Genomic DNA, 12,109 nt, shown 5'->3' with positions numbered 1-12,109 from the left:
GTGACTGGTCATTGTAGTGATGGGGAGTGGGTGAGAAGAGGGGAATCCCACAGCTCTCAGTCAGGCTAGTTTAGAATAAACTGTGAGCTCTAGATTCAGTGTGGACCCTTGTTTCAAAAACACAAAGTGGAAAATAGAAAGATACTGAAAGTAAGTTTTACCTAAGTGTGTCCCCGTTCCCCGGCACATTATTAGTACACCCCATCAAACACACACACAAACACACACACACACACACACTACATGGGCAAAGAGAGAGAGAGTAAACAAAATTAGAAATTTTATAAACTTGGAAAGTCCCTAGTGTTCTCAGTTTTATGAGACATCATTTACAAATTTTACATGCATGTAAGTGAATTTATTCTTTTTAAATTTATTTGAAATCTGAATGCAAAGTGCCTTTAAGGAAATGATTATTCCTGCACAGACAAGGCGGCTCAGTGTGTAGAAGCCTTTGTTGTGAAGCCTAACAACTTCAGTTCAATTTCTAGAGCCCACATGTTAAAGGTGAGAACAAGTTGTCTCAGTAGTTGTTAACTGACATAGACAAATGTTCCATGACATGTGTGTAGTAGGAGCTGTGGGCTGTGTTCCTGCCGCCCCAGCTCATGGTCGCCTGGCTAGCTTATACCCTAAAATAATGACACACAAACTGTATTCTTTTAAACACTGCTTGGCCCATTTCTATTCATGTGTGTAGCACCCCAAGGTGTGCTTACCGGGAAGATTCTAGCCTACATCCATCCTGGGTCAGAGCTTTATTGCATCTGCCGGGGAGAGGGGAGCATGACGTCTGCTCCAGAGAGCAGAGCTGTCGTGCCTGAGCTCACTTCCTCTTCCTCCCAGCATTCTGTTCTGTTTACTCCACCCACCTATGTTTTAACCTATGAGGGCCAAGCAGTTTCTTTATCACTTAACCAATGAAATCAACAGATTGATAGATGACACTCCCACATCACATGTGTATGTGTACACCCAGACACAGACCTACACTAAATAAACACATAGATTGGTGTGTAGGGGGAAGCTACTTGTTTGTTTCTGACTGCCCAGACATGAAATAATCACACACAAATCTATTCCAATTCAATACTGTTTGACCAATAGCTTAAGCGTACTTTTGGCTAACTCTTATACCCTAAAATAATCCATCTCCATTAATCTGTCTATTGCCACATGACTATGACTTACCAGGTAAAGTCCCATCCCTGGCATCTGTCTCTGGCAGAGCTACATGGCTTCTCATTGACTCTGCTTTCTTCCTCCCAGCATTCAGTTTAGTTTTCCTGCCTAATTCTATTCTGCTAAACCACTGGCTGAAACAGATTTATTCATTAACCAATAAAAGCTAAACATAGACAGAAGGACTTCCTCACCATGGTTGCATAAATAAAAATGATTATTCCTGCACATAACTCTAGGTCTACATTGAAATGCTTTGGCTTACTTTTTAAGCAACTTTAAGCTTGGCTGTATACATATTTTACTCAATCTTATTTTTAGGTTCCACATTGTGTCCCATATACTAGGAGACATTGTATACTTTTGTCCCTATTAGAAGTTATCATTTTGCAATTACAAGTTACATAACTGAAATGAGGAGATAGATCTTTTAGGTTCATTTTGTGTTCACTTAAAGAACAGATTTGGTGTTGAGGACTGAAGAAGTGGTCTGTGTTTACAAGGACATTTTCTGCCCCTGAAGTGGAAATCTTTAATTAATGTAAAGGTTAAAATTAATATCTGACTTTTTTTCAGATGCAACAAGAGTCCAATTTAATTATAGACAGAGAAGCAAATAGAGGTATGCTGTCAAAATACATGAATTTAATTTAAATTAATAGACTTATGAAACAAATTTTAAATAGTAACTGACCTTCCCTTTATCTTGTTATATTAACTAGTGTAAACAAACATCCACAACTTCATCATTATTATTCTTCTACAACTTTTAAAACTTTTGGAAAGAGATACAAAGACAGAATCACTAAACACCAGGTACTACATAGAATATAAACAACACAGAAAATCAGCAACACAGTGCCTGCAAGTAACACAAAGAAATTCTAATAATAACTTTAAATATTAATAGCCTCAATTCTATAATCAAAAGACATGGACATACTTAATGGATCAAGGAACCAAGTCCATCTATTTGTCATTTACAAGAAATACATCTTATCTTTAATGATAAAGTAAAAGTATGGAAAAATTCTCTGATCAAATGGGACCAGGAAGCAATGAGGTATCATTAGCTATCCGAATATCTGACAAAGGAGATTTTTGTGACACACACACACACACACATATATGTGTGTATATATATATATATTTATTTATATAGGCTGTTTCTTAATGGACCTAGGCTAATTTTACTATGACTAAAACAGTATCACTAACATAATATGAATAGGCAAGAGATGAATGAAAAGGTCTAGTTTGTTTGATGCTGTATAGGACTGTGAATGTTAATATACTTTGAATTTTTTATTTAAAGTGGTTATCATTATAATATTATTCAGTAATATGGGGAGTTTGATGATCCTTTGTCTTCTGAACAGCCCATCATTACAAATGATTGATGAAGACCAGCTTTTACAAAATTACCACTTACCAGGGTAGAGCCATGTAGAATACAAGAGTAGTGAAGTGAATGTAGATGCGAGGAAAATTAATAAACAGAAACATAGGAAGGTACCAGGAGAGCATTCCAATGAATACTAAAATTCCGATGTTTAATTTTCCATACACTTTTTTACCCCAACACAACTGGGGAAAGAAGACAAAAGACTGTTAACACTATACAAATAACAACTCAAGCAATTACTTGCTTCAATACTTAGAAACATCAAGTCATAAACATTAGGTTGTTTAGGCAGTGAACCCACCCTAGACCAGGTATCCTGAAGGCAGCCACTCCCAAGGTCAAACCTCCTATTTCAAAAGAAGGAGCAGAAGTCTGCTTGAATATCCTGACCATTGATCAGCAGAGAATGAATCTACCTGTGTGGGTCATCTTAATGTCAAAAGATCACACCTAAGACAGGGTGTTTAGCCACACTTGTTGTCAACAACTTTGAACAAGTTGAAACTCTCTGACCTTCAGGCAAGGTGAAAATAGGCTCACATTTTTGCTCTCCACAAATTATTTTTTTTAGAGGAAAATGATTTTTATTTATTTATTTTTTTAGGGGAAAATGATTTTTATTTATTTTTTTTAATTGAAAAAATTTTCTGCCTCCTCCCCACCTCCCATTTCCCTCCCCCTCCTCCCGCCCCTCTCCCCCTCCCCCCCACTCCTCTTCTCCTCCCTCTCCAGCCCTAAGAGCAGTCAGGGTTCCCTGCCCTGTGGAAAGTCCAAGGTCCTCCCCACTCCATCCAGGTCTAGGAAGGTGAACATCCAAACTGTCTAGGCTTCCACAAAGCCAGAACATGAAGTAGGATCAAAACCCCGTGCCATTGTCCTTGGCCTCTCATCAGCTCTCATTGTCTGCCATGTTCAGAGAGTCCAGTTTTATCCCATGCTTTTTCAGTCACAGTCCAGCTAGCGATGGATGGAGATAGAGACAGAGGCCCACACTGGAGCTCTCCACAAATTATAAAGGAAGAGATACATGAGTTGACTATGAGCCCATCTGTCTCCATGCTCCATTCTCTTTCCTCTTTCCTATATTTACCATAGCACTGGGATCAAGATGCAGGCCATATGAGGCAATTCAGAAAGTCAGACTTAGTACTTTATTAACCCATGTATCAACTTCTCCTTAGAATACCAACTATAACCCAAGACTTAGACTTTACCTTGCTTTTATCATCAGAAGTGTTAGAGGAAACTTCACTTTCATTTGTCTTTGAACCAGAATCTTTACATATGTAAGATAAGACTACTTCATGAAAAGAATTAGTATACTGGAAATGAATAATATGTTTTAGATCCTACATTTATTATACTTAATATCTATATAAAGGATCCTTTTTGAAAAGAATGCCCCTGACTGCTCTGGTATAATGGGGTAATCATGAACACCCAGATGTCCACATGGCTCTTCATCTTGAATTCTATAATTAAGTGTGTAACACTACTTCAAGCTTGAGGGTATTTTGATAGATTTCTCTATGTATGGAGTTTTCTATTTCATATTCCTTTCAAACAATCTCCCTTGTCTTGTATCTTGTGGATTGTTCTAGTACTTATTTTTTCTATAATAATTTTGATAATATGGTTCTCTTTCCTGCTTTCCATTTGTTTCCTACTAAACATTATTTCTATTGACTAAATATTTAGTGAAGTGAAAGTAGCAAAACAACAAAGAATTTCAGGATTCTATAGATTCTTAAAGGCTAGTCAAAATGCTATCCACTCCATGAACTTATATTTAATATCCTGGGGAAAACGGTTGTTTTGATGTGGTTTTTTGAGACAGGGTTTCTCTGTGGTTTTGGAGCCTGTCCTGGAACTAGCTCTTGTAGACCAGGCTGGTCTCGAACTCACAGAGATCCGCCTGCCTCTGCCTCCCAAGTGCTGGGATTAAAGGCGTGCGCCACCATCGCCCGGCTTTGATGTAAAATGTTAAATTCAAGACATTCAATGGGCCTCTGTGAACATAGTAGGCATACACAGAGTTTATTCTAACATTTATTTATATAGGACAGATTTCTTTGGGTGTTTCAATAAGATATTGAATGATTTCTTCTATGTATTGCAATAAGAAAAGGATCTGAAGGTATTTAGAAACTGAACCCAGTGGTACAAGTTAAAAGTGAATTAATTAGAGAATGAGAGATTTAAAAGAACAAGATTGGGTAGGGTAAAGATGTTTTTTTTTTCATTTTTTTTTATTTTATTCTTTTTTAATTAAAATTTCCGCCTCCTCCCAGTTTCCCATTTCCCTCCCCCTCCTCCCACATATTGCCCCCTCGCCCCCACACCCCTCCCCTTTTCCCCACTCCTCTCCTCCTCCCATCACTCCATTCCCCCTCCCTCTCAATACTGAAGAGCAGTCCAAATTCCCTGTCCTGCTGGAAGACCAAGGTCCTCCCACTTTTATCTAGGTCCAGGACGGTGAGCATCCAAACAGGCTAAGCTCCCACAAAGCCAGTTCATGTATTAGGATCGAAACCTAGTGCCATTGTCCTTGGCTTCTCATCAGCCTTCATTGTCCGCCATGTTCAGACAGTCCAGTTTCAACCCATGCTTATTCAGTCCCAGTCCAGCTGGCCTTGGTGGGCTCCCAATAGATCAGTTCCACTGTCACAGTGGGTGGGTGCACCCCTCGTGGTCCTGACTTCCTTGCTCATGTTCTCCCTCCTTCTGCTCCTCATTGGGACCTTAAGAGCTCAGTCCTTTGCTCCAAATTGGGTCTCTGTCTCTACCTCGATCCATCGCCAGATGAAGGTTCTAAGGTGATATGCAAGATATTCATCAGTATAGGATAGGGTCATTTCAGGTTCCCTCTCCTCAGTTGCCCAAGGTACCAGCTGGGGACATCTCCCTGGACACCTGCGAGCCCCTCTAGATTCAAGTCTCTTGCCAACCCTAAGATGGCTCCCTTAGTTAGGATATATATTTCACTGTTCCCGTATCCACCCTTCCTATATCCCAATCATCCCATTCCCCCAAGCTCGTCCCATCCTCCCCTTCTCACGTTTCTCACCCCATTTCCCCTTAGCCCCATGTCAACTCACACGCAAGTTCCCAGTTTTTGCCCAGCAATCTTGTCTACTTCCCCTATCCAGGCGGATGACTATACGTTTTTCTTTGGGTTCACTTTCTTATTTAGCTTCTCTAGGATCACAAATTATATGCTCAATGTCCTTTATTTATGGCTAGAAACCAATTATGAGTGAGTACATCCCATGTTCCTCTTTTTGGGTCTGGGATACCTCACTCAGGATAGTATTTTCTATTTCCATCTATTTGCATGCAAAATTCGAGAAGTCATTGTTTTTTACCACTGAGTAGTACTCTAATATGTATATATTCCACACTTTCTTCATCCATTCTTCCATTGAAGGGCATCTAGGTTGTTTCCAGGTTCTGGCTATTACAAACAATGCTGCTATGAACATAGTTGAACAGATACTTTTGTCATATGATAGGGCATCTCTTGGATATATTCTCAAGAGTGGTATTACTGGAACTTGGGGTAGGTTGATCCCAAATTTCCTGAGAAATAGCCACACTGCTTTCCAAAGTGGTTGCACAAGTTTGCATTCCCACCAGCAATGGATGAGTGTGCCCCTTACTCGACAGCCTCTCCAGCAAAGGCTATCATTGGTGTTTTTGATTTTAGTCATTCTGACAGGTGTAAGATGGAATCTCAAAGTTGTTTTAATTTGCATTTCCCTTATCGCTAAGGAGGTTGAGCATGACCTTAAGTGTCTTTTGGCCATTTGAATTTCTTCTGTTGAGAATTCTTTGTTCAGTTCAGTTCCCCATTTTTTAATTGGGTTAATTAGCATTTTAAAGTCTAGTTTCTTGAGTTCTTTATATATTTTGGAGCTCAGTCCTTTGTCTGTTGCAGGGTTGGTGAAGATCTTCTCCCAGTCAGTGGGTTGCCTTTTTGTCTTAGTGACAGTGTCCTTTGCTTTACAGGAGCTTCTCAGTCTCAGGAGGTCCCATTTATCCAATGTTGTCCTTAATGTCTGTGCTGCTGGGGATATACATAGGAAGTAATCTCCTGTACTCATATGTTGTAGAGTACTTCTCACTTTTTCTTCTATCAGGTTCATTGTGTTCAGACTGATATTAAGGTCTTTAATCCATTTGGACTTGAGTTTTGTGCATGGTGATAGATATGGATCTATTTTTATTCTTCTACAGGTTGACAACCAGTTCTGTCAGCATCATTTGTTGAAGATGCTTTTTTTCTTCCATTGAATACTTTTAACTCCTTTATCAAAAATCAGGTGTTCTTAGGTTTGTGGGTTAAAGTCAGGGTCTTCTACTCATTTCCATTGATCGACTTCTCTGTTTTTATGCCAATACCAAGCTGTTTTCAATACTGAAGCTCTGTAATAGAGTTTGAAGTCAGGGATGGTAATGCCTCCAGACGATCCTTTATTATATAAGATTGTTTTGGCTATCCTGGGCTTTTTGCTTTTCCATATAAAGTTGATTAATGTCCTCTCAAGATCTGTGAAGAATTTTGATGGGATTTTAATGGGGATTGCATTGAATCTATAAATTGCCCTTGGTAGAATTGCCATTTTTACTATGCTGATCCTCCCAATCCAAGAGCAAGGGAGATCCTTCCATTTTCTGGTATCCTCCTCAATTTCTTTCTTCAAAGACTTAAAGTTCTTGTCAAATAGATCTTTCACTTCCTTGGTTAGAGTTACCCCAAGATATTTTATGCTATTTGTGGCTATCGTGAAGGGTGATGCTTCTCTGATTTCCCTCTCTGCTTCATTATCCTTTGTGTATAGGAGGGCAACTGATTTTTTGAAATTGATCTTGTATCCTGCCACGCTACTAAAGGTGTTTATCAGCTGTAGGAGTTCTTTGCTGGAGTTTTTGGGGTCGCTTATGTACACTATCATATCATCTGCAAATAATGAAAGTTTAACTTCTTCCTTTCCAATTTGAATCCCTTTGATCACCTTATGTTGTCTTATTGCTATCGCTAGAATTTCAAGCACTATATTGAAGAGGTATGGAGAGAGTGGACAGCCTTGTCATGTTCCTGATTTTAGTGGAATAGCTTTGAGTTTCTCTCCATTTAATTTGATGTTAGCTGTCGGCTTGCTATAAATAGTTTTTATTATAGTAGGTACGACCCTTGTATCCCTAATCTCTCTAAGTTCTTTATCATAAAGGGATGTTGAATTTTGTCAAATGCTTTTTCAGCATCTAATGAAATGATCATATGGTTTTTATCTTTCAGTTTATTTATATGATGGATTACATTGATAGATTTTCGTATGTTGAACCAGCCCTGCATCTCAGGGATGAAGCCTACTTGATCATAATGGATAATTTTTCTAATGTGTTCTTGGATTCAGTTTGCCAGTATTTTATTGAGGATTTTCGCATCAATGTTCATGAGTGAGATTGGCCTGTAGTTCTCTTTCTTGGTTGTGTCTTTGTGTGGTTTTGGTATCAGAGTAACTGCAGCTTCATAAAAGGAATTTGGCAATGACTTCTCTGTTTCTATATTGTGAAATACATTAAGGAGTATAGGTATTAGGTCTTTTTGGAAGTTCTGGTAGAATTCTGTATTGTAGCCGTCTGGACCTGGGCTTTTTTTGGTAGGGAGGTTTTTTATAACAGCTTCTAATTCTTTGCCACTAACTTGTCTATTTAGATTGTTCACCTGGTCCTGGTTTAACTTTGGTATATGGTACTTACCTAAGGAAGTGTCCATTTCTTTTACATTTTCCAATTTTGTGGCATACAGGCTTTTGTAGTAAGACCTAATGATTCTCTGAATTTCTTCTGTGTCTGTGGTTATGTCTCCCTTTTTGTTTCTGATCTTATTAATTTGCGTATTCTCTCTCCGCCGTTTGATTCGTTTGGATAGGGGTTTATCAATCTTGTTGATTTTCTCCAAGAACCAGCTTTTTGTTTCATTGATTCTTTGGATTATTTTCTGTGTTTCTATTTTGTTGATTTCAGTCCTCAGTTTGATTATTTCCAGTCTTCTACTCCTCCTAGGTGAGTCTGCTTCTTTTTTTTCTAGAGCTGTCAGGGGGGCTGTTTAGTCTCCAATGTGTGCTTTCTCCGTTTTCTTTAAGTGGGCACTTAGTGCTATGAACTTTTCTCTTAGCACTGCTTTCATAGTGTCTCATAGGTTTGAGTATGTTGAGTCTTCGTTTTCATTGAATTCAAGAAAGACTTTAATTTCTTTCTTTATTTCTTCCTTGATCCAGGTGTGATTCAGTAGTTGACTGTCCAGTTTCCATGAGTTCGTAGCCTTTCTGGGGTAGCATTGTTGTTGAATTCTAACTTTAATCCATGGTGAACTGATAAGACACAGGTGGTTACTAATTTTTTTTGTAACTGTGTAAGTTTGCTTTGTTACCGAGTATGTGGTCAATTTTCGAGAAGGTTCCATGAGCTGCAGAGAAGGTATATTCTTTCCTATTTGGGTGGAATGTTCTATAGATGTCTGTTAAGTCCATTTGATTCATTACCTCCCTTAATCCTCTTATTTCTCTGTTAGGTTTCTGTCTGATTGACCTGTCCATTGGTGAGAGAGGAGTGTTGAAATCTCCTACTATTAGTGTGTGTGGTTTGATGACTGCCTTGAGTTTTAGTAATGTTTCTTTTACATAAGTAGGTGATTTTATATTAGGGGCATAGATATTCAGGATTGAGACTTCATCCTGATGAATTGTTCCTGTTATGAATAAAAAATGTCCCTCTCCATCTCTTCTGATTGATTTTAGTTTGAAGTCAACTTTGTTAGAAATTAGTATGGGGACACGCTTCCAGGTTCCGACTACGCACGTGCAGCTACTGCTCAGTGCAGCCTGCTGGCGCGGCCCGGCAAACATGTCGCACTTACAAATGAAGCTCCTGCGCAAGAAGATCGAGAAGAGGAACATCAAGCTGCGGCAGCGAAACCTGAAGCTGCAAGAAGCATCAAACACGAGCCTATCCCAACCTTCCAATGAAGATGTGCCCAAAGAAGAGGTAAAGGTCAGAAAAGTTAAGAAAGCCGTAAAGCATGCTGCGAGGGTGGGCTCAGCAGAAGTACAAAGTGGAGGCATGCCTGAAGAGACAGCAGAAAACTCGAAAGTTGAAAAGTTACCCCAGAAACCTACCGCTGTAACCAATGGAGAAACGGCAGCACCGCCATCTCCTGATTCAGAATCAAAAAAGAAAAAGAAGAAGAAAAAGAGGAAAATGGCAAATGATGCAGAGCCTGACACCAAAAAAGCAAAAACTGAAGAAAGCACTGTGGCTCTTGAAGCAGAAGATGCTGTGGAGAAGCCAGATGACAAGGAAGTGCCCAGTCTGCCCCTGGGGCTGACAGGAGCTTTTGAGGACACTTCGTTTGCTTCCTTGTCTAACCTCGTCAATGAAAACACTCTAAAGGCTATAGAAGAAATGGGCTTCAAGCGCATGACTGAGATCCAACATAAAAGTATCAGGCCACTTCTGGAAGGCAGGGATCTTCTAGCAGCTGCTAAAACTGGCAGTGGCAAAACTCTGGCTTTCCTCATCCCTGTGATCGAGCTCATTGTGAAGTTAAAGTTTATGCCCAGGAATGGAACAGGAGTCCTGATTCTCTCTCCTACCAGAGAACTGGCCATGCAGACCTTTGGTGTTCTTAAGGAACTGATGACGCACCATGTTCACACGTACGGGCTGATCATGGGTGGCAGTAACAGGTCTGCTGAAGCGCAGAAGCTCACCAACGGCATCAACATTGTCGTGGCCACCCCCGGCCGGCTTCTAGACCACATGCAGAATACTCCAGGGTTCATGTACAAGAACCTCCAGTGTCTCGTTATTGATGAGGCTGATCGTATCTTGGATGTTGGATTTGAAGAAGAATTAAAGCAAATTATTAAACTTTTGCCAGTACGCAGGCAAACCATGCTCTTTTCTGCCACACAAACTCGAAAAGTTGAAGACTTGGCAAGAATTTCTCTGAAAAAAGAGCCATTGTATGTGGGTGTTGATGATGATAAAGAGGTTGCCACAGTGGATGGACTTGAGCAGGGATATGTTGTGTGTCCCTCTGAGAAGAGGTTCCTTCTGCTCTTCACATTCCTTAAGAAGAACCGAAAGAAGAAAGTGATGGTCTTCTTTTCGTCCTGTATGTCTGTGAAGTACCACTATGAGCTACTGAACTACATTGACCTGCCTGTCTTGGCCATCCATGGAAGGCAAAAGCAAAATAAGCGAACAACCACATTCTTCCAATTCTGCAATGCAGATTCAGGGATACTGCTGTGCACAGATGTGGCAGCCAGGGGGCTGGACATCCCTGAAGTCGACTGGATTGTTCAGTATGACCCTCCCGATGACCCCAAGGAATACATTCATCGTGTGGGTAGAACGGCTCGGGGCCTGAACGGAAGAGGGCATGCCCTGCTCATCCTGCGCCCTGAAGAGTTGGGTTTCCTTCGTTACTTAAAGCAATCCAAGGTTCCACTGAATCAGTTCGACTTTTCCTGGTCTAAAGTTTCTGATATTCAGTCTCAGCTGGAAAAGCTGATCGAAAAGAACTATTTTCTTCATAAGTCCGCGCAGGAAGCATACAAGTCCTACATACGAGCCTACGACTCCCACTCTCTCAAGCAGATCTTCGATGTGAACAACTTGAACTTGCCGCAGGTGGCTCTGTCCTTTGGCTTTAAGGTTCCTCCCTTCGTTGATCTGAACGTGAGCAGCCATGATGGCAAGCTTAAAAAGAGAGGAAGTGGCGGTGGATTTGGCTACCAGAAAACAAAGAAAGTGGAGAAGTCCAAGATTTTTAAACACATCAGCAAGAAGACAACGGACCGCAGGCAGTTTTCTCACTGACGGGAATGTCTTTCCACCTGGACTTTGCCCTAATTTCCCCTTTCTCTTTAAGAAAGAACTTTTTAAAATCACCTTTAGGATCTTTTTGTCTTTACTATGAATGATAATTTTTATTTTTAAATACTTCCAAAAATCAAAAAAAAAAAAAAAAAAAAAAAAAAAAAAAAAAAGAAATTAGTATGGCCACACCTGCTTCTTTCTTAGGTCTGTTTGCTTGATAAACCTTTTCCCAGCCCTTTACTCTGAGTAGATGTCTGTCTTTGTGGTTGAGGTGTGTTTCTTGTAAACAGCAGAATGTTGGATCCTGTTTTCGTATCCAATCTCTTAGCCTGTGCCTCTTTATAGGTGAGTTGAGTCCATTGATATTAAGTGATATTAATGACCAGTGGTTGTTAACTCCGGTCATTTTTTCTTTCTTTCTTTCTTTTTTTTTTTTTGGTAGTAGAGTTTGTGTGTTTCTCTTCTTTGAGTTGCGATGGTGAAGGGTCATTTGATGTCTGAGTTATGGTGGGCATTGTTGGACTCCTTGGGTTGTGATTTTCCTTCAATTACTTTCTGTAAGGCTGGATTTGTGGCTACGTATTGTTTAAATTTGTTTTTATCCTGGAAAATTTTGTTTTCTCCATTTAT

At 39.9% G+C, this 12,109-nt stretch overlaps 1 protein-coding gene across 1 annotated transcript; it reads left to right on the top strand.

The window, feature by feature from the left end:
* The first annotated feature begins 9,431 nt into the window (after positions 1-9,431).
* Positions 9,432-11,577, top strand: LOC130881569 (ATP-dependent RNA helicase DDX18-like). Its single transcript, XM_057781198.1, has one exon. It carries the CDS (start codon positions 9,497-9,499, stop codon positions 11,477-11,479), a length of 1,983 nt encoding a protein of 660 aa, XP_057637181.1. The 5' UTR covers positions 9,432-9,496; the 3' UTR covers positions 11,480-11,577.
* Positions 11,578-12,109: the final 532 nt, after the last annotated feature.

Source organism: Chionomys nivalis, chromosome 9, assembly GCF_950005125.1.
Source record: "Chionomys nivalis chromosome 9, mChiNiv1.1, whole genome shotgun sequence".
Taxonomy (NCBI): Eukaryota; Metazoa; Chordata; class Mammalia; order Rodentia; family Cricetidae; genus Chionomys; species Chionomys nivalis.
This window is presented reverse-complemented; position numbering and strand designations above follow the sequence as displayed.